Source organism: Ranitomeya variabilis, chromosome 1 (genome assembly GCF_051348905.1).
Source record: "Ranitomeya variabilis isolate aRanVar5 chromosome 1, aRanVar5.hap1, whole genome shotgun sequence".
Taxonomy (NCBI): Eukaryota; Metazoa; Chordata; class Amphibia; order Anura; family Dendrobatidae; genus Ranitomeya; species Ranitomeya variabilis.
Window position 1 is genome coordinate 943,357,912 of NC_135232.1, and position 23,826 is coordinate 943,381,737.

Consider the following 23,826-nt stretch of genomic DNA (forward strand, 5'->3'; position numbering starts at 1 on the left):
CAGGAAAAAACAAGCCTCAGGCATAGATCCTTCAATGTGAAAGTGAGAGAAAAACAAAAAACAAAATAAAAAACAGACCTGGTTGTTAAAGCACTGTCTACCCAGACAATACAGGTTGGAAGCGTGTGTCTCGAATATGGTCAAATCTGGGCAGCATGTACAAGTCATATAAATAGCTACCACTTTTCAAAAAGCATTTTTCTCTTTTTATAGACTTAAAGGGATATTCCCATCTCCAAGATCCTACCCTAATATGTAGTAGGTGTACTATCAGTAAATACCTCCAATTAGAAACGTATTACAGTTCTTCTGATTCGCTATATCTCTTTCCCCATGTGCAGGACAGTGCAGTAGCTTGGGTATCCATGGCTACAACCACTCACATAGTGACAGTTAGTTGCTAGTGGTCATAACCATGGATTACCAAGCTACTGCAATGTCCTGCACATGAGGAAAGAGACATAGCGAATCAGAAGAACTGTAATACGTTTCTAATTGGAGGTATTTACTGATATTATTATTAGTACACTTACTACATGTTATGATAGTATCTTGGAGATGGGAATACCCCTTTGAAGCTCATTAGGTCAGACATAATGCGGATTCATATTACCATACATGTTAGGGCCACAATTCCACGCTTGAGGTTAACCTATATCTTGGTATGGAAATTTTGAAAAAAAAAAAAAAAAATTAACAAAACCTTAGTTCACAAAGGACTTGAACAAGACCCTGCTTGAGCAATTCACTAATATTTCTGTCCTGCAGCGCACTGTTAATTTCGCAGTCTCCTATGAAGCAGACATGGGGGTCTCCAGAAGGCCTCCATCAGCCTAACTAACCCATCATCACTCTGCTACTGTATCATGCAATGAGTGCGACAGATCTTTATGTAGAGTCAAAATTGCTAACCAAGATCATGGGTTTATCGTATGAAAATTCTAACATTCGTAACCTAAAGAGAATGATTATAAAATGTACCTTATTCTTTTCATTAACTAAAGACAAATTCAGTGTCATTTACTGACCCTAATAGGCTGACGACGGGACAGGTATAATGATAGAGAGGGGGATTAGACAGAAGACATTAACTGTCCCTACACTGATTCTATGCCTCTTAACACCTACCATCTGTCCTACTCTACTAGTACATTAAGCCGCCGCCGGTTATACACTATTCCCAGATGGCGTCCAAAGCATTTCTGCACTAAAAATAGTTAAAGTTCCTTCATAGAGTTAAAGCCAACTAGAGGGAAGCATAGGTCCTGATTCATTCAGACTGGCGGTTCAGACACTATTGAGGCGCGGGCGTGAATAAGATGCGTCAAATTCATCAAGAGGCGCACACCATTTAAAAGGAAATCTGTCTGCAATTTTTCGGTATTTAACCCCTTTAGCCCCAAGGGTGGTTTGCCCATTACGGACAGGGCCAATTTTTACAATTCTGACCACTGTCCCTTTATGAGGTTATAACTCTGGAACGCTTCAACGGATCCCGGTAATTCTGACATTGTTTTCTCGTGACATATTGTACTTTTATTTGTACTTTTATTTGTGAAAAAAGCAGAAATTTGAAGAATATTTTGAAAATTTTGCAATTTTCCAACTTTGAATTTTTATGCCTTTAAATCACAGAGAAATGTCATACAAAATACTTAATAAGTAAAATTTCCCACATGTCTACTTTACATCAGCACAATTTTGAAACCAAAATTTTTTTTCTAAGGGAGTTATAAGGGTTAAAAGTTGACCAGCAATTTCTCATTTTTACAACACCATTTTTTTTATTTAGGGACCACATCACATTTGAAGTCACTTTGAGGGGTCTATATGATAGAAAATACCCAAGTGTGACACCATTCTAAAAACTGCACCCCTCAAGGTGCTCAAAACCACATTCAAGAAGATTATTAACCCTTCAGGTGTTTCACAGGAATTTTTGGAGTGTTTTAAAAAAAAAAAATGAACATTTAACTTTTTTCACAAAAAATTTAGTTCAACTCCAATTTGTTTTATTTTACCAAGGGTAACAGAATAAATTGGACCGCAAAAGTTGTTGTACAATTTGTCCCTAGTACGCCGATACCCCATATGTTGGGGTAAACCCCTGTTTGGGCGCACGGGAGAGCTCGGAAGGGAAGGAGCACTGTTTTACTTTTTCAACGCAGAATTGGCTGGAATTGAGATCGGATGCCATGACGCATTTGGAGAGCCCCTGATGTGCCTGAACAGTGGAAACCCCCAATTCTAACTGAAACCCTAACCCCAACCATAACCCTAACCACACCCCTAACCCTGACACACCCCTAACCCTAATCCCAACCGTAAATGTAATCCAAACCTAACCCTAACTTTAGCCCCAATCCTAACCCTAACTTTAGCCCCAACCCTAACACTAACCCTAATGGGAAAATGCTAATAAATACATTTTTTTTATTTTATTATTTTACCCTAACTAAGGGGGTGATGAAGGGGGAGTTTGATCTACTATTTATAGCGGTTTTTGTAGCAGATTTTTATGATTGGCAGCTGTCACACACTAAAAGACGCTTTTTATTGCAAAAAATAGTTTTTGCATCTCCACATTTTGAGAGCTATAATTTTTCCATATTTTGGTCCACAGAGTCATGTGAGGTTTTGTTTTTTTGCGGGACGAGTTGACGTTTTTGTGAGGCAGAATAACCAAAAACCAGCTATTCATGAATTTCTTTTTGTGTGTGGGGGTAGGGTGTTTATACCGTTCCAGTTTGGTAAAATTGATAAAGCAGTTTTATTCTTCAGCGATACCTCATTGATATAATTTTTTTATGTTTTGCCGCTTTTATACGATAAAAACTATTTTATATAAAAAATAATTATTTTTGCATCGCTTTATTCTGAGGACTATAACTTTTATTTTTTCTTTGATGATGCTGTATGGTGGCTCGTTTTTTGCGGGACAAGATGACGTTTTCAGCGATACCATGGTTTTTTATAACCGTCTTTTTGATCGCGTGTTATTCCACTTTTTGTTCGGCGGTATAATAATAAAGTGTTGTTTTATTACTTTTTTTTCGATGTTCACTGAAGGGGTTAACTAGTGGGACAGTTTTATAGGTCTGGTCGTTACGGACGCGGCGATACTAAATATGTGTACTTTTGTTGTTTTGTGTTTTTTTATTTAGATAAAGAAATGTATTTTTTTTTTTTTATTTAGGATTTTATTTATTTATTTATTTTTTACACATGTAAATTTTTTTTTTTTTTTTACTTTTTTACTTTGTCCCAGGGTGGGACATCATGCTATAGTGGCAGATCGCTGATCTGACACTTTGCACAGCACTGTGTCAGATCGGCGATCTGACAGGCAGTGCTGGAGGCTTGCTGGCGCCTCCTCTTAGCAGGCGCTTGTAAGCCACCTTCCTGCAGGACCCGGAAAGAGCCCCATGGCCATTTTGGATCCAGGGCCTGCAGGGAGGAGGACGTAGGAGACCTTGTGAACAACGCGATCACATCCCGTTGTTCCGAGGGTCTCAGGGAAGCACGCAGGGAGCCTCCTCCCTGCGCGATGCTTCCCTATGCCGCCGGAATGCTGCGATCATGTTTGAACAGTGTTCCGGGGGTTAATGTGCCAGGAGCGGTCACGACCGCTCCTGGCACATAGCGCCGGATGTCAGCTGTGATAGTCAGCTGACACCTGGCCGCGCTCCCCCCATGAGCGCGGATGATCGGTGATGACGTACTAACCCGTCGGTGGTCATAGGGGCCCAGACCACCTCGACAAGATAGTACGTCGGATGTCAGAAAGGGGTTAATCCGAGGGCAGCATGATGTCGGGACTGAGACCCTGATTCCAGCAACATGTCACTTACTGGGCAGTGTGTTGATATTTCAATGAAATCAGTGTTTTGTCTTGTGCCTCCTTGTCAACTGCTCTGTGTAACGATGCTCCCACCACTTGTCAGCAGTGCACAGTGTGCACAGAAAGCGGCCAATCAGTGGTGCGCTAGAGTTGTACAAAGCTCAGTATTAGAGAACTGCTAGATCTGCAACAGATAAACCAGTGATTTGACAGCAAGTCAAATAAGTGACATCACTGGAATCAGGGTCTCTGTCCCATACTGCTATAATATTTATTTTAATTTCTATTTCATAAACAGTAAAGAAAGACAAGGAACTTTGCATTTTCTCTCAGAGAAATCTGCTTGTTTCACCTCCTGGACTGATCCTTCACTCTAATTTCAGTGCTAATAATCTGTATTCAATGAAGACATTTTCCCCATTTCTGAAAAAGGAGATGACAGTTAATGGCAAAGATAGACATTCTGCTAAAAGTTCTCCTGAAAATGATGGCTACAGTGCTCCATAAACGTCATAAGCACCGACTGTCATCTTCGATCTCATTAATGGACAAATCTGTATTCCAAGACAGATTTTACTGAGAATTCTGAGGATGAATGATCAGCTCAGGAGGAGAAAGCAGTAGATTTCTCTAATAAGATAGACTACAAAGTTTCTTAGTTTCACGTGTATTATGGATTTATAGAAAAAAACAAACAAACATTAAACAGTTACTCTTGATGAATTTCGTGCATCTTATCAATGGAGTCTGCCTCCTTGCTCCTCGCCAGAAATGTTACTCTAGTAAGGGACTGGAGTAAGTAAAGCTGCCACTTTTGATGAATGTGACAGAATGGTGTAGCCACACTCTGTACCACCCTGGCTCATCACTACAGTGGGGAAAAAAAGTATTTAGTCAGCCACCAATTGTGCAAGTTCTCCCACTTAAAAAGATGAGAGAGGCCTGTAACTGACATCATAGGTAGACCACAACTATGAGAGTCAAAATGAGAAAACAAATCCAGAAAATCACCTTGTCTGATTTGGCAAGATTTTATTTTGTAAGTCTTCACAAGGTTGGCGCACACTGTTGGTGGTATGTTGGCCCATTCCTCCATGCAGATCTCCTCTAGAGCAGTAATGTTTTGGGCCTGTCGCTGGGCAACATGGACTTTCAACTCCATCCAAAGGTTTTCTATGGGGTTGAGATCTGTAGACTAACTATTATTATTACTATTATTTATTTATATAGCACCATTGATTCCATGGTGCTGTACATGAGAAGGGGTTACATACAAGTTACAGATATCACTTACAGTAAACAAACTAACAATAACGGACTGATACAGAGGGGCGAGGACCCTGCCCTTGCGGGCTTACATTCTACAGGATTATGGGGAAGGAGACAGTAGGTTGGGGGTTGCAGGAGCTCCGGTGTTGGTGAGGTGGTAGCTTCGATAGTGGTGAGGCGGCAGCGGTGTCAGTGCAGGCTGTAGGCTTTCCTGAAGAGATGAGTTTTCAGGTTCCGTCTGAAGGATCCGACTGTGGTTGATAGTCGGACGTGTTGGGGCAGAGAGTTCCAGAGGATGGGAGATATTCTGGAGAAGTCTTGGAGGCGATTGGATGAGGAGCGAATAAGTGTGGAGGAGAGAAGGAGGTCTTGGGAGGACCGGAGATTACGTGAGGGAAGATATCGGGAGATTAGTTCAGAGATATATGGAGGAGACAGGTTATGGATGGCTTTGTAGGTCAGTATTAGTAATTTGACTAACTAGGCCACTCCAGGACCTTCAGATGCTTCTTACGAAGCCACTCCTTCTTTGCCCTGGCTGTGTGCTTGGGATCATTATCATGCTGAAAGACCCATCCACGTTTCATCATCAATGCCCGTGCTGATGGAAGGAGGTTTGCATGCGAAATCTCATGATACATGGCCCCATTCATTCTTTCATGTACACAGATCAGTTGTCCTGGTGCCTTTGCAGAGAAACAGCCCCAAAGCATGATGTTGCCACCCCCATACTTCACAGTAGGTATGGTGTTCTTTGAATGCAACTCAGCATTTAGTCTCCTCCAAACACAACGAGTTTTGTTTCTACCAAACAGTACTTTGGTTTCGTCAGACCATATGACATTCTCCAAATACTCATCTGGATAATCCAAATGCTCTCTAGCAAACTTCAGACGGGCCCAGACATGTACTGGCTTAAGCAAGGGGACACGTCTGGCACTGCAGTAGTCCCTGGCGGCATAGTGTGTTACTGATGGTAGCCTTTAATTAGGTGGTCCCAGCTCTATGCAGGTCATTCACTAGGTCCCCATGTGTGGTTCTGGGATTTTTACTCACCGTTCTTGTGATCATTTTGACCTCTCAGCGTGAGATCTTGCATGGAGCCCCAGATCGAGGGAGATTTTCAGTGGTCTTGTATGTCTTCCATTTTCTTACTATTGCTCTCACAGTTTATTTCATCACACCAAGCTGCTTGCCTATTGCAGATTCAGGGCTACAATTTTGTTTCTGGTGTCCTTCAACAGCTCTTTGGTCTTCACCATAGTGGAGTTTGGAGTGTGACTGTCTGAGGTTATGGACAGGTGTCTTTTATACTGATAAGTTCAAACAGGTGTCATTACTAATGAGTGGAGAACAGAGGAGCCTCTTAAATAAGTTACATGTCTGTGAGAGCCAGAAATCTTGCAGGTTTTTAGGTGACCAAATAAATCCTGCCAAATCAGACAAGGTGATTTTCTGGATTTGTTTTCTCATTTTCACTCTCATAGTTGTGGTCTACCTATGAGGTCAATTACAGGACTCTCTCATCAAGTAAGAGAACGTACACAATTGGTGGCTGACTAAATACTTTTTTCTCCACTGTAGCTTTGCCCATTATGGCTAAGGCTAGTTTCACACTAGCGTTTTGAGGAGCTGTGGACTTCCTCTGTGAAGCCCCGCCCTCAGCCGCACCTTCGCCGCTAGCTCCGCCTACTTCTGCAAGCGACCTGCAGGCGGCCTGCATACCTATCTTTAACATTAGGTACGCAGGTCGTGCGGCTGTATTCGGATGCTTCCGCATGCGTCGTTTTGATGATGCGGCGACCTGCATAGGACGCAGCTGGCAGCAGTTTATTTTTTTCTCCGCATCGTCAAAACAACGCATGCGGAAGCATCCGAGTACAGCCGCACGACCTGCGTACCTAATGTTAAAGATAGGTAGGCAGGCCGCATGCAGAAGTAGGCGGAGCTAGCAGCGGCGGTGCGGCAGAGGGCGGAGCTTCACGGAGGAAGTCCGCAGCTCCTCAAAACGCTAATGTGAAACCGGCCTAAGCTGGTGGAAAAGTGGCGTTTTCAGTTTCTGGTGTAAAAATTTTGATGAATCAGAGCCAGAGAGTTTTAGATAACATTTGGTGCCATTTATGTTTGACAGCAGTGTAAGCCGGAAGTCACTTCTCAATGTAAGTCTACGAAGGCCAGAACGAGACCAGTGAGGCCCCTGGACTTACAGTGAGAGCTTGTGCCCGTTACCTCAGATTTCTGCTCCGTAAATAGTCATGGTCACAAGATGACAGCACGAGACTGGAGCGGCACTGGAAGAGCTGAAGGTGGCAGATAAGTATAAGACTTGGGGAACTTAGATTAGTAGCACCAATCCAGTGGCGAAATAAAAATAACACAAAACGCTGGAATGTTGCAACAATATGGAAATTATAACCAGGTCTGTTGTAGCCCAATGAAGCACTGTCATAGCACAATGGGGAGACGAATAATGCTAAGTGTGCGTCACTTTACCTCCCACCCTGACTGTTTGCTTTGGTTGATATATTGTGGCCCTGCAGTCTCATAGATTCCAATAGAAAGATCCACTGGTTTGGCCATGGAAATTCACCTGAAATTCTGTCACTGTATATAGGGACTATTCCTTACAAGAAATGTTACCGATATAGTGCCCAACTTGTCAGCAAATTACCTTCATAGTCTTGCCTTCTTAACTCTACCGGGGTCGGAGGGGAACATGGCGGATCATTCATTTGTACTAAACATTACCACAACAGAGATGAAGGGGTTACAGAAAGGATGGTCACTTGTAACTACCTAAGAGTATTACATTAATTTGTCAGCCTCAGTCACAGGCAAATAATCAGAGAAACACCAGTGCCAAGAAGTAGGTCTCACGGAGGAGGATATCCCAGATCAGAGAACAAATCTGAGCATTGGCAGCAATGTTTTGGGAAGCCAATTCACTCATGTATCCCCCATTGGTAGATAGATCACCCGTAGTTATTTTTAACCATCTGAAATAAGAAGCCATGTTCCTGCTCCAATGTCAGTGGTAGTGAACTTCAGGACCTGTCGCCACCAAGCCCTGAGATAACCTAGGGCGTCTAAATATTCATATTTTAATTGGCGGAGGAGGTTCCATCTAGACACACACATGGCCATATTATTCATAAGGCTGACTAGACTGAAGGCGCAACTTTATGGAACATTGTTAGGATATCTTCGCACCTTTTTTGTCTTTTTTTTATTTTCTTATTTTAGACGTTTGTACATAGCATTTCTGCTAGTAAAATTTTTTTTTTTATTTTTTTTTTTTTGGGGGGGGGGGGGGGGGGGGGGATTTTCCTTTTCCTGAAGCTTTAATTGTAGCATTTTGATTTAACAGTGCCTACTTTAGGCTATGTGCACACGTTGCGGAATTGCCGCGGAAATTTCCACGGAAATTCTACAACTCCCTGCCATGGGTATAACGCATGTAGAATTGGCATGCGTATTCCCGCTAAACACTAGCGTTTTGAAAGCGTAATTAGCTTGCAGAATGCTAGCGTTTTCCAAGCGATCAGTAGCATCTCTTGGAAAACTGGTTGACAGGTTGGTGACACTTGTCAAACATAGTGTTTGACAAGTGTGACCAACTTTTACTATTGATGCTGCCTATGCAGCATCAATAGTAAAAAGATATAATGTTAAAAATTATATATGAAAAAAAAAAATCGTGATATTCTCACCTTCTGGCGTCCCTCGCCGCCTTCCCATTCCTCGCGATGCTCCCGTTCCCAGTAATGCCTCACGGCAATGACCCCAGATGACGTAGCATCACGCGAGACCACTACGTCATCACAGGTCACTGTCGCAAGGCATTACTGGGAAAGGGAGCATCGCGAGGAGTGGGAAGGTGGCGGGGGCCGACGGAAGGTGAGAACATCACGATTTTTTATTTTAAAACTTTTTTTTTTTTTTACAGGTATATGGTTCCCATGGCCTGGAGGAGAGTCTCCTCTCCTCCACCCTGGGTACCATCCGCACATGATCCGCTTACTTCCCACATGGTGGGCATAGCCGCATGCGGGAAGTAAGCGGATCAATGCATTCCCATGTGTGCGGAATCCCCGCGATTCCGCACAAAGAATGAGCATGCTGCATATTATTCCGCGATGCGATTCCGCCACGGAAAAATACGCATTAGCACAGCATTGTGGAATCCCATTGAATTCAATAGGCTGTGTTGTGTATGCGTTTTCGCCACGAAAAAACAAAGCAAAAACGCATACAATCTGCAACGTATGCATATAGGCTAAGAGCGGATACTATCAGGATCTGGATAAAAGAATTGACTTGTGCCATCTGTTATCCATTAGGTTGTTCCATTCTGAAACCACTCAGTGTGAACATAGCCTTACCGATGCCCTAGGGCTCCAATTGTTAAAGGCACTTGGCACCCATAGCATTATATGTAAATATATATTTATAACAGTGGAGCGATAGCACATTAGTGTCGGGGTTGTGACCCCATATTGCATCTCCATGAAAAATACAGTCTAGTCGTGACCTTGATCGTGCTTGAACGTTCCAGCAGGTAGTTGGGACCGTCAGACGAACAAATGGCAGCCAGCATTAGAAGCACAAGTCAGGATTTAAGAACTAAACCAGTAAAACTATTGCTCTTTGAGAAAAGAGGTTAGCTGACCTTATGCCAATTGGGCATTGATGTCCCCGTAAATGATGGCACAAGCTCTACCTTCATAGTGTCTGGAGGTGAATTTTACTTGGACACTAACTGAACTGACAAATGCGCTTTCCATAAAGACCAAGCTGTTGTGGGGTGAAATGCTGAAGTATCGGAGAGGGCCTGAAAATACCAGAAAGCTCAGGGGCCCCGCTAGGAGATAATAGGGTCCTGTGTATATACTCTACCTCACCCTGACCTGGATTTCCTTTCCAGATGACAGCCAAGTCATTTTGATATTATTGAGTATACTTACTGCCAGGTACAATCTCAAAGTATGGCTTCCCTTCCTCCAATGACATGAGTGTAGCCAATTTTCCCTCAAGCATTTCTCCATCAATAAACTTTCCATACATGGCAGTTCTTCTGTCTGGGTAAACATAAGCAATCTTCTCACCAGTCATCTCCCCATCTTCATTCACTTCTCCCACAAGGCTCCCTCCATCCTGTAAGAGAATGCAACCAACATCTGCTTGCGTCAAAGAAATTCAGTAAAGTAGACATGTTAGTGGATACTCTGCTTTTACAGGAACCAGTCACGCTGCCCAAACTGTCAGAGCTTGGCAGCACGATTATTCTCTGAAATGCACTGGTGTTTTAGAGAAAATAAAGTGAAAAGATTCGGCTGGTGAAAAGACTCTGACCGGCTGTCCTCAGCACCACTACAGGCTATTGGAATATGTACACAACGGGAGAGACCTGTCAAAGTGCATCTGCTCTAAAGCGCCAGAGCGTTCAGAGAATAATATACCTGACGGCAGCACTGCAGCTAGGCCGAGACTCCTGCTGATCGCAGTTTGGGCATCATGAATACCTGACAGGTTTCCTTTTTGAAGGTAACTTGTCAGCAGGTTTTTATACCCCAAACTAATGTTCTCAATGTAAAGTCACTGCAATGATGATTAAATCCATACCTTTGTTTTTGAAACCCATCACTGAATTTTTATGCAAATGAGCTGAAAGTGTATTGGTCGGCACTACATTTCCAGCTTTCCGGCCTCTCTCCATTGCCCTCCTACCTGCCTCTTGTCAGCGACTGACATGCCACTCTTATCTTTCCCACCCGATATTCCATGCAGATGCGGTCAATCTCTGAGGTGGCATATGAGCAGTAAGATCCTGATGATGTACGAGGGCCAGACTATTAATCTGCACATGTGCCTCCCAGGACATGACGGTGACTGTGCGAGATGTCAGGCTAAGAAGGCAAGGGTGACCTGTTTGTACCGACATGCGGCAAGTGGATGGGGAATATGGAGAGTGGCTGGCAAGCTGTATATACAAGGTCAAGCCCACTGCACTTACATAAAAATTTGCCAATGAATTTCTCAAAAACGGAAACAAAGATTTCTGGAACAAAGGTATGGACTGAATCAATATTACAGAGGCTTGCCATAGATGCCATATAGTTTGGTATTTAAACACCTGCTGAAAGATTCCTTTAAAGGGAATCTGTCAGTAGCATAAAACCTCCTATGCCATCTCTACAATAGGAGTACGAAGACGCTGAATAAATTGATACCTTTATATCAGAGATTCGCTGTCTTATTCCAGAAAAATCTATGTTTTTCATAATATGTAAATGGATAAAAAGGATAGAGGAAAACTTCCTGACTGCTATGGGGTGGGGTTGGGGGTCCGCCCACTATGACCTCCACCGATCTCGGGAAAAGGAGCTCTGAAGAGTAGGGTTGAGCGACTTTTATTTTTATAGGATCGGGTCGGGTTTCACGAAACCCGACTTTCTCAAAAGTCGGGTCGAGCGAAATCGGCCGATCCTATAACAAAGTCGGGGTCGGCCGAAACACGAAACCCAATGCAGTGCAATGGGATACTATGGTTCCCAGGGTCTGAAGGAGAGGAAACTCTCCTTCAGGCCCTGGGATCCATATTAATGTGTAAAATAAAGAATTAAAATAAAAAATATTGATATACTCACCTGTCCGGAGGCCCCTGGACATCACCGCTGGTAACCGGCAGCCTTCTTTGCTTAAAATGAGCGCGTTCAGGGCCTTCCATGACGTCACGGCTTCTGATTGGTCGCGTGCCGCGCATGTGACCGCCACGCGACCAATCACAAGCTGTGACGTAATTCTCAGGTCCTAAATTCCTAATTCTAGGAATTTAGGACCTGAGAATTACGTCACGGCTTGTGATTGGTCGCGTGGCGGTCACATGGGCGGCCGCGAACAATCACAAGCCGTGACGTCATCTAAGGCCCTGAACGCACTCATTCTTAGGAAGGAAGGCTGCCGGAAAGAAGCCGAGGGTGAGTATATTCCTATTAGGTATATACTCACCCTCGGACGTACCCTGCTTCTTTCCGGCAGCCTTCCTTCTTAAGAATGAGCGCGTGAAGGGCCTTAGATGACGTCACGGCTTGTGATTGGTCGCGGCCGCCCATGTGACCGCTCACGCGACCAATCACAAGCCGTGACGTAATTCTCAGGTCCTAAATTCCTAGAATGAGGAATTTAGGACCTGAGAATTATGTCACGGCTTGTGATTGGTCGCGTGGCGGTCACATGAGGGGCACGCGACCAATCAGAAGCCGTGACGTCATGGAAGGCCGTAAACGCGCTCATTTTAAGCAAAGAAGGCTGCCGGTTACCAGCGGCGATGTCCAGGGGCCTCCGGAGAGGTGAGTATATCAATATTTTTTATTTTAATTCTTTATTTTACACTTAAATGTGGATTCCGATACCGATTTCCGATATCGCAAACATATCGGAACTCGGTATCGGAATTCCGATACCAGATTCAGAAGATCGCCGACCTCATGGCCGACCCCACACAGGGGTCAGGTCGGGTTTCATGAAACCCGACTTTGCCAAAAGTAGGCGACTTCTGAAAATGGCCGACCCGTTTCGCTCAACCCTACTGAAGAGTCTAGTGGGCATGGAATCAAGGTCAATCATCTGCATTGCTGCTCCATTCAGACTTATGGGAGTGCTGTGTGCATGACTGACTTTTACTCCATTCACATGGGTCTAGTGATCTCAACAATGAATTGTAATCTGTGAGGGAAGCTGGTAATGGATGTCATTTTTCTGCTGCTGCAGCACAGGAAAAATGAAACATTTCACCACAAGTATCATAGGGTTGCCTGTGTAATAACCACCTTAAGGGGTCCTGATCTATTAGTTAGTGTGGCGCCTGACTATGAAGTGCGTCACTCTCACTCTGGAGTTATGTCATACACTATACAGCTGATTCCAATAAGCACCATGATGTAATACATTCATTTCCCCCTTGTGGTGCAGTAGATGAAGCAGCCACCTTCCTCATTAGATCACCGTTGATCTCTTTGATATGAGAGGTCCCAGCAGCGAGACACAATCAGCTATGTACTATGCTTAATGATCGGTGAATAAATACATCAGCTGCAGTACGGGCCGATTTACAGCATGTTCACACCACATAAGCAACGTGAAAGAAATAAACACCATCAAATTGACAAATCTTTTTTGCAGCACACCATTTCTACAACACCATACTGCGCTATTGCAAATATTATAATTTGCTTACTGGATAGTAAATCCAACAGACTCCATGTCGTATGTTGTCTCGATACTGGCCTTTAAATATTAGTTTTCCATTTGCGTCATATTCTTGAGCTGAGCCATTTAGTTCTCCATCAACATATGTACCATGCAGAGCACCACCATCCTCATAAGTGTACACCCCTTGTCCTTGTAAGGCATCATCAACATAGAAACCTTCCAAAGTACTAAAAAAAAATAAAAATAACTCAAATTATTATCTGAGTAGTAAGGTAAAACTGTGCATTCATTACATGTATATGGAGCCATATAGCCACAGTGTTTCGCCATGTGTGCTCCACCAGGTTCCATGTGGACAGAGATATTCTTCACTAGAATACAGGTGATAGCAACTCTTCCCGACCTCCTCATTCATGTGGATCGGTGATAAAGGGTTATTCCTAACACTCCAGTTAGGGTATGTGCACACGTTGCGGATTTGCCTGGGGAATTTTCTGTGTGGATTCTGCATCCCTTGGCAGAAAATGCAGGTCAAAATCTGCACATTTTTTATGCAGATTTTGTGCGTTTTTGTTGAGGATTTACTGCGGATTTCTTGCATTTTTACCCCTGCGGATTTCTATTATGGAATGGGTGCAGAAACGCTGCAGATCCGCACAAAGAAATGACATGCTCCTTCTTTTAATCTGCAGCGTTTTCCGTGCGGAATTTTCGGCACCATTAGCACAGCATTTTTTTTGTTATTGTAATTTTTTTTTTTTTCATAAACGCTGCCTATTGTTTTCGATTACATATAAAATTTAAGAGTTCTGTTGCTTTTGTTGTTTAACTTGCACCCCAGAAGTCATACTCTACCAGAGCCAGAATCGGGCCTTCAATCAGCTTGTAGAACACGACTGATTGTGGAGTTTGCAGTGACTGCATCGGGGATATATTCCAAGCATTGAAATTGGAGGTGTATATACCATACGTTCTCTGTTAGTTTCCCGATAACCGGCCTATTAGTGGAAATGGCCTGCAGCCTCCTCTGTTGGTTGTCAGTGAGTCGCGTAATTGCCCGAACGATAGGGGGCAGCAGAGAGCTGTCCACTCCAGCAGGTGGTTCTGCGCGACCTCCCAGGCTGCGATCTTTCACAAATTTGTGGCAGCAGTGGGACTCTCCGTATTCTCTCCTGTGTCCCCTCCTTGACAGCATATACCCTCTCCCGTGTCCCCTCCTTGACAGCATATACCCTGAAAAACTATTATGGTTTTTCTGTATTAGGCTGTGTGCACACGTTGCAGATTTCCTGCAGATCTGCAGCCTTTTTTTCCGCGCAGAAACGCTGCAGATCCGCAAGTGATTTACAGTACAATGTAAATCAATGGAAAAAAAATGCTGTGCTAATGGTGCAGAAAATTCTGTGCGAAAACGCTGCGGATTAAAAGTAGTAGCATGTCACTTCTTTTGTGCGGATCTGCAGCGTTTTTGTACCCATTCCATAATAGAAATCCGCAGGGGTAAAAACGCATCAAATCCGCAGCAAATCCGCACATAAAACGCGTCAAATCCGCACCTGCGTTTTCTGCCAAGAGATGCAGAATCTGCACAAAAAATTCCTGAGGCTAATCCGCAACGTGTGCACATAGCCTAAGGCTGTGTGCACACGTAGCATATTTTTCGCGTTTTTTTCACGGTTTTTCGCTATAAAAACGCTATAAAACCGCGAAAAAACGCTTACATTAAGCATCCTATGTAATAGAATGCATTCCGCATTTTTTGTGCACATGCTGCATTTTTTTCCTGAGCGGAATCGCATTCCAGAAAAAAACGCAGCATGTTCATTAAAATTGCGGAATCGCGGCGATTCTGCACCCATAGGAGTGCATTGATCTGCTTACTTCCCGCACGGGGCTGTGCAGACCATGCGGGAAGCAAGCAGATCATGTGCGGTTGGTACCCAGGGTGGAGGAGAGGAGACTCTCCTCCACGGACTGGGCACCATATAATTGGTAAAAAATAAAGAATTAAAATAAAAAATAGTCCTATACTCACCCTCTGATGGCCCCTGAAGTGTTCCCGCCTCTCCGGTGCATGATCTCTCTTCCGTTCCTATAGATGATGTGGTTCAGGACCTGTGATGACGTCACTGTCTTGTGATTGGTCGCGTGACCGCTCATGTGACTCACGCGACCAATCACAAGACAGTAACGTCATCGAAGGCCATTCACTGCACTCCAGCTATAGGAACGGACGCCGCTGAGGTCTGCAGATGAGTATAACCATGTTTTTTATTTTTTTTATTATTTTTAAACATTCGATCTTTTACTATAGATGCTGCATAAGCTGCATCTATAGTAAAAAGTTGGTCACACTTGTCAAACACTATGTTTGACAAGTGTGACCAACTTGTCAGTCAGTTTTCCAAGCGATGCTACAGATCGCTTGGAAAACTCTAGCATTCTGCAAGCTAATTATGCTTGCAAAACGCTAGTTTTCTGCGGGTATATGCATGCAAATTCTGCATGCGATATACCCGCGGCAGGAGGCGCAGAATTGCCGCGGAAATTTCCGCGGCAATTCTGCAACGTGTGAACTTAGCCTTAAAGAGCTTTTGAGATAATTTTACGATTACTTTTGGTACCTTTAAAAAGAGGCACCTACAGTGGCTTGCGGAAGTATTCACCCCTTAGGTTTTTTACCCATTTTGTTACTTTCCAACCTCTGGTTAAAAATTGTTGTAATCTGATTTGTTTGTGATGCATCAGCACTAAATAGTGTACGTTGGTGAAGTGAGAGAAAAATAGGCATAAATTAAGTTTATGGGATCAAATAACTAAAAATTGGCATGGGCATATGAATTTGCCCCTTTGGCTTTGAAGTTCCTAAAAAATTCTAGTGCAAGCAATTATCTTCATAAGTCTCATGCTTAGTGAAAGGAAGTCCACCTGTGTGCAATCTAAGTCTCACATGGACTGTCAATATATGCACATCTTTTGTGAAAGGCCACAGAGGCTGCAACATCATTAAGCAAGAGGCACCAGTAACCAAATAACACCATGAAGACCAAGGAGGTCTCCAAACAACGCAGGAACAAAGTGGTTGAGAAGTACAAGTCAGGGTTGTGTTCTAAAAAATATCACAATCTCTGATGATCCACTGGAGCACCAGTAAATGGAAAGTACAAGGTACTATAAACCTGCCAAGAGAGGGCCGCCCACCAAAACTCTCGGCCCGGGCAAGGAGGGCATAAATCAAAGAGGCAGCACAGAGACCAAAGGCAACTCTGAAGGAGCTACAGAGTTCTCAAGCAGAGACTGGGGTATTTGTCCATTCGACCACAATAAGCCATACACTCCATAGAAGTGGCCTTTATGGAAGAATAGGCAGAAAAAAGCCTTTACTTCCACAAAAAAATTGTGAGGCTCGTTTTCAGTTTGCCATGACATGTGGCAGACTCTCCAACTGTATGGAGGAAGGTGCTGTGGTCAGATGAGACCAAAACTGAACTTTTGTCCATCAAGGTAAATGCTACGTCTGGCACCAAACCAACAGAGCTCATTACCACAAGAACACCAACCCCACAGTGAAACATACTGGTGGCAGCATCATGCTGTGGTGATGTTTTTCGACAACAGGGACAGGGAAAATGGTCTGAGTCTAGATCTGTGGTCAGACTTGAAGATTGCTGTTCACCAGAGAAAACCATGTAACTTGAAGGAACTGGAGCAGTTTTGCCTTGAGGAATGGGCAAAATTCCCAATAGTAAGATCTGGAAAGCTCATATAGAAACTTCTCGAAAGTGACTTGCCCCTGTAATTGCTGCAAAAAAAAGACTCTACAATCTACTGAATTTAGGGGGGTGAATAGTTATGCACACTGAAGAATAAAAAGAAAACCAGATCTGTTCACAGGTGTAGGCATGTTCTTTACATAAACAAATGCAAACCCTCAAAAAAAAAAAAAAAAAGTGAAATTCCAGGTTGTGAGGTAGAAAAACATACAAAATGCCAAGGTGGGGAATACTTTCACAAGCCACTGTACATATTGAAGAGTTGTAATTCCTAAAACTTTACTCCAATTAGGACATACCGTAAATACACTCAAATTAAAGCTGAGAGTCTGCAATTTAAGCCCATAATTATATACCGTATTTTTTGGATTATAAGGCGCACTTTTTTCCCCACAAATTTAGGGGGGGAAATGGGGGTGCGTCTTATAATGAGGATATACCTTACTGGTACCGTTGCTGCAGGCCACAGGCTGGGATAAGGAGGTGCCCGGCGCTGATGCGGGGGTGCCCGGCGCTGATGCGGGGGGCTCTGCCGACATTTTGTGAAAGGCTAGAGCCCCCCGCAGTTCCATGGTTTCCTGTGCGGTGGACTCCGGAAAAATCCCCCCAGCAGCCATTTTCCCGGAGTCCACTGCACAGGAAACCATGGAACTGCGGGGGGCTCTGGCATTTCACAAAATGTCAGCAGAGCCCCCCGCAGCATCGGAGACACCCGCAGCAGGGACGGAGACCCCCGCAGCAGCGCTGGACACCAGCAGCAGACACCTGCAGCGGCGTGCCGCACATCGGAACACCCCCTCATCCCAGCCTGCAGCATCACCCCACTCCTGCCTCCTCCAGCAGTGACCCAGGACCCTGCTTCACCGCAGCCAGTAAGCAATAAGACACATGGATTATAAGAAGCACCACGATTTTATTAAAAAAAAAAATGTTCTATTTTTCTCCTCAAAATTTGGGGTGCGTCTTATAATCCGAAAAATACGGTAATTGTATTTTGAATATGTTTTGTTACACAGCTAAAATTCCACAACTTATGTTACCGTCCAAATATTTCTGGACAGGGTTAAGTAAGTCCCAGCTCTGCAGGATTTCATTAGCTGCCCCGGCTTTTTAGTAGAACCAGGTCCTGTATTCACTTAGTGTGCCAGTCTGCTGGGTGGAGCAGAGTCAAATGTGCTGGAGCTGGTGAGTCTCTCAGCTACGTTACAGCACACATATTGACTGGTCAGAGACGTTCTGGCGTCTCAGTCTGAATTGGGACTGTATAGGTCAGCTAGGAAAGTTGAGTAGTCTGTTTGTGGGAGTTGCAGCCTTTTCAGTTTAAACTGTGTACGGGGTAAGCCCACACTAACATATGTGCCTGCTAAATCAATTGTTTACTTGCTTGTTTGCATACCTTTGTGCTCAGAAGAGGCTGTTTGTGGCTTTAAAGGGAACCTGTCACCCCCAAAATCGAAGGTGAGCTAAGCCCACCAGCATCAGGGGCTTATCTACAGCATTCTGTAATGCTGTAGAAAAGCCCCTGATGTATCCTGAAAGATGAGAAAAAGAGGTTAGATTATACTCACCCAGGGGTGGTCCCGGTCTGGTTCTGGTCCGATGGGCATCGCGGTCTAGTCCGGGGCCTCCCATCTTCTTACGATGACGTCCTCTTCTTGTCTTCACGCTGTGGCTCCGGCGCAGGCGTACTTTAACTGCCCTGTTGATAGCAGAGCAAAGTACTGCAGTGCGCAGGCACCGGGAATGGTCAGAGAGGCCCAGCGCCTGCGCACTGCAGTACTTTGCTCTGCCCTCAACAGGACAGAAACTACGCCTGCGCCGGAGCCGCAGCATTAATACAAGAAGAGGACGTCATCTGATGAAGATGGGAGGCCCCGGACCGGACCGCGATGCCCAACGGACCAGAACCGGACCAAGACCGCCCCTGGGTGAGTATAATCTAACCTCTTTTTCTCATCTTTCAGGATACATCGGGGGCTTATCTACAGCATTACAGAATGCTGTAGATAAGCCCCTGATGCTGGTGGGCTTAGCTCACCTTCGATTTTGGGGGTGACAGGTTCCCTTTAACCCCTTAATCCCATATGACGTACTATCCCGTCAAGGTGACCTGGGACTTAATTCCCAGGGATGAGACAGTACGTCATAGCAATCAGCCGTGCTCGATCGCGGCCGGGTGTCAGCTGACTATCGCAGCTGACATCCGGCACTATGTGCCAGGAGCGGTCACGGACTGCCCCTGGCACATTAACCCCCGGCACACTGCGATCAAACATGATCGCAGCGTTCCGGGGGCATAGGGAAGCATCGCTTAGGGAGGGGGCTCCCTGCGGGCTTCCCTGAGACCCTCGGTACAAGGCGATGTGCTCACTTTGTACCGAGCATCTCCTCCCTGCTTACAGGTGGCTTACAAGTTTTTTACAATATAAAAAACAACAATAAAAGTACACATATTTGGTATCGCTGCGTCCGTAACAACCCGACCTATAAAACTGTCCCACTAGTTATCCCCTTCAGTGAACACCGTAAAAAAAAAAAAAAAACCACGAGGCAAAATTATTATCATACCGCCGAACAAAAAGTGGCATAGCACGCGATCAAAACACAGATATAAATAACCATGGTACCGCTGAAAACGTCATCTTGTCCCACAAAAAACGAGATGCCATTCAGCATCATCAGCAAAAAAATTAAAAAGTTATAGTCCTCAGAATAAAGCGATGCCAAAATAATTGTTTCTATAAAATAGTTTTTATCGTATAAAAGCGCCAAAACATAAAAAAATGATATAAATGAGTTATCGCTGTAATCATACTGACTGGAAGAATAAAACTGCTTTATCCATTTTACCAAACGCAGAACGGTATAAATGCCCCCCCCCCCCCAAAAAAAAAAAAAAGAAATCACAAAAATTGGAATGAAAAGCGATCAAAAAATGTCACGTGCCCGGAAATGTTACCAATAAAAACGTCAACTCGTCCTGCAAAAAACAAGACCTCACTTGACTCTGTGGACCAAAATATGGAAAAAATATAGCTCTCAAAATGTGGTAATGCAAAAAATATTTTTTGCAATAAAAAGCGTCTTTTAGTGTGTGACAGCTGCCAATCATAAAAATCCGCTAAAAAAGTAAATCAAACCCCCCTTCATCACCCCTTAGGGAAAAAAAATAAAATAAAAAATAATGTATTTATTTCCATTTTCCCGTTAGGGTTAGGGTTGGGGCTAGGGTTGGGGCTAGGGTTAGGGTTAAGGCCCCGTCTCACACAGCGACGCTGCAGCGATACAGACAACGATGCTGATCGCTGCAGCGTCGCTGTTTTGTCGCTGTGTGGTCGCTGGGGAGCGGTCACACAGACAGCTCTCTCCAGCGACCAACGATCAGGGGAACGACTTCGGCATCGTTGAAACTGTCTTCAACGATGCCGAAGTCCCCCTGCAGCACCCGGGTAACCAGGGTAAACATCGGGTTACTAAGCGCAGGGCCGCGCTTAGTAACCCGATGTTTACCCTGGTTACCAAAAAAAACAAACAGTACATACTCACCATCTGTTGCCCGTCAGGTCCCTTGCCGTCTGCTTCCCGCTCTGACTGTGTGCCGCCGTACAGTGAGAGCAGAGCGCAGCGGTGACGTCACTGCTGTGCTCTCACTTTACGGCGGCAGTCAGAGCAGGAAGCAGACGCCAAGGGACCTGACGGGCAACAGATGGTGAGTATGTACTGTTTTTTTTTTTTTACATTTACGCTGGTAACCAGGGTAAACATCGGGTTACTAAGCGCGGCCCTGCGCTTAGTAACCCGATGTTTACCCTGGTTACCAGTGAAGACATCGCTGGATCGGTGTCACACACACCGATTCAGCGCTGTCAGCGGGACCTCAACGACCAAAAAAAGGTCCAGGCCATTCCGACACGACCAGCGATCTCACAGCAGGGGCCGGGTCGCTGGTACGTGTCACACATAGCGAGATCGCTACCGAGGTCGCTGTTGCGTCACAAAACTTGTGACTCAGCAGCGATCTCGCTAGCGATCTCGCTATGTGAGACGGGGCCTTTAGGGTTTGGATTACATTTACGGTTGGTATTAGGGTTAGGGGTGTGTAAGGGTTAGGGGTGTGGTTAGGGTTATGGTTGGGATTAGGGGTGTGTTGGAGTTAGGGGTGTGGTTAGGGTTGGGAATTCAGTTAGAATTGGGGGTTTCCACTGTTTAGGCACATCAGGGCTCTCCAAACGCGACATGGCGTCCGATCTCAATTCCAGCCAATTCTGTGTTGAAAAAGAAAAACAGTGCTCCTTCCCTTCCAAGCTCTCCCGTGCGCCCAAACAGGGGTTTACTCCAACATATGGGGTATCAGCGTACTCAGGACAAATTGGACAACAACTTCTGGGGTCCAATTTCTCTTTTTACCCTTGGGAAAATAAAAATTTAGGGGGGCTAAAAAACTGTTTTGTGGAAAAAAAATGATTTTTTTATTTTCACGGCTCTGCGTTATAAACTATAGTGAAACACTTGGGGGTTTAAAGCTCTCACAACACATCTAGATAAGATCCTTAGGGGGTCTACTTTCCAAAATGGTGTCACTTGTGGGGGGCTTCAATGTTTAGGCACATCAGGGGCTCTCCAAACGCGACATGGCGTCCCATTTCAATTCCAGCCAATTTTGCATTGAAAAGTCAAACGGCGCTCCTTCCCTTCCGAGCTCTGCCATGCACCCAAACAGTGGTTTACCCCCACATATGGGGTATCGGAGTACTCAGGACCAATTGTACAACAACTTTTGGGGTCCATTTTCTCCTGTTACCCTTGGTAAAATAAAACAAATTGGAGCTGAACTAAATTTTTTATGAAAAAAACTTAAATGTTCATTTTTTTTTAAACATTCCAAAAATTCCTGTGAAACACCTGAAGGGTTAATAAACGTCTTGAATGTGGTTTTGAGCACCTTGAGGGGTGCAGTTTTTAGAATGGTGTCACAGTTGGTTATTTTCTATCATATCGACCCCTCAAAATGACTTCAATTGTGATGTGGTCCCTAAAAAAAATGGTGTTGTAAAAATGAGAAATTGCTGGTCAACTTTTAACCCTTCTAACTCCCTAACAAAAAAAGAATTTTGTTTCCAAAATTGTGCGGAGGTAAAGTAGACATGTGGGAAATGTTACTTATTAAGTATTTTGTGTGACATATCTCTGTGATTTAAGGGCATAAAAATTCAAAGTTGGAAAATTGCGAAATTTTCAAAATTTTTGCCAAATTTCCACTTTTTTCCCAAATAAACGCAGGTAATATCAAAGAAATTTTACCACTATCATGAAGTACAATATGTCACGAGAAAACAATGTCAGAATAACCGGGATCCGTTGAAGCATTCCAGAGTTATAACCTCATAAAGGGACAGTGGTCAGAATTTTAAAAATTGGCCCGGTCATTAACGTGCAAACCACCCTCGGGGATTAGGCTACTTTCACACTTGCATTTTTTTTAATCTGTCGCAATCTGTCGTTTTGGACAAAAAACGTATCCTGCAAATGTGCCAGCAGGATGCGTTTTTTGCCCATAGACTTGTATCAGCGACGGATGGCCACACGTCGCGTCCGTCGTGCAATGGATCCATCGTGTTCTGGCGGACCGTCGGCACAAAAAAACGTTCAAGTGAACGTTTTTTTTGTCCGTCGCGTCCGCCATTTTCTACCGCGCATGCGCGGCCGAAACTCCGCCCCCTCCTCCCCGGACTTCAAAATGGGCAGCGGATGCATTGAAAAACTGCATCTGCTGCCCACATCGTGCACAAATTTCACAACGTGCATCAGTACGTCGGGCCGAAGCTTAGCTACGGACCCGTACCGATGCAAGTGTGAAAGTAGCCTTAAGGGGTTAAATCCTTTGGAGTTTTAAGAAAGAAATAAAATTGCACATGTCTGGACCAAAAAGCATTGCCTGTGTGAACGCAACCTAAAGTCTAACAGAGTACCTGCAAAATAAATAGGACACTAGACAGCATTCCCTTTTAGGATAGAAAAAAGGGTTGTCTCATTTTATTAAACAGGCAAAATTGCAAACTGGTTATAAATAAGTAGCAACTATGCATTACAAATTCCAGCATTTTAGGCTCACATTTCATCCTATAGTGCTACATAGTGAAGATGGGAGCCTGGACCGCAGAGGAGGACACTTTCTCTCCTGCACAGGTGACAGCAGCCATGGGGCTATTGTGTGACATCCTGCTGTATGGCTCCCCTATATTACTGGAGGTGCAGATTAGACAATCTGATCTGAGCTCGGGAATTATGTGACAGTTGTGGGACATACTAAAAAGAATGAAGAAAAGGAATAAATAATAAGAATGAACATAACTTATACAGGTCCTTCTCAAAAAATTAGCATATAGTGTTAAATTTCATTATTTACCATAATGTAATGATTACAATTAAACTTTCATATATTATAGATTCATTATCCACCAACTGAAATTTGTCAGGTCTTTTATTGTTTTAATACTGATGATTTTGGCATACAACTCCTGATAACCCAAAAAACCTGTCTCAATAAATTAGCATATTTCACCCGACCAATCAAATAAAAGTGTTATTTAATAACAAACAAAAAAACCATCAAATAATAATGTTCAGTTATGCACTCAATACTTGGTCGGGAATCCTTTGGCAGAAATGACTGCTTCAATGCGGCGTGGCATGGAGGCAATCAGCCTGTGACACTGCTGAGATGTTATGGAG

General features: G+C 44.1%; 1 protein-coding gene across 2 annotated transcripts in view; it reads right to left on the bottom strand.

Moving 5' to 3' along the window:
• Positions 1-23,826, bottom strand: part of SETD7 (SET domain containing 7, histone lysine methyltransferase) — a 77,968-nt gene that overhangs the window by 37,031 nt on the left and 17,111 nt on the right. The window contains exons 3-4 of one of the 2 annotated variants that reach the window (XM_077279208.1): positions 13,347-13,548; positions 10,075-10,264 (exon numbers count right to left, since the gene is read on the bottom strand). In XM_077279208.1, coding sequence (XP_077135323.1) covers positions 10,075-10,264; positions 13,347-13,548 — 392 coding nt within the window. Of the gene's footprint in view, positions 1-10,074; positions 10,288-13,346; positions 13,549-23,826 lie in introns of both variants that reach the window. The other variant, XM_077279209.1, reaches the window with a different exon arrangement.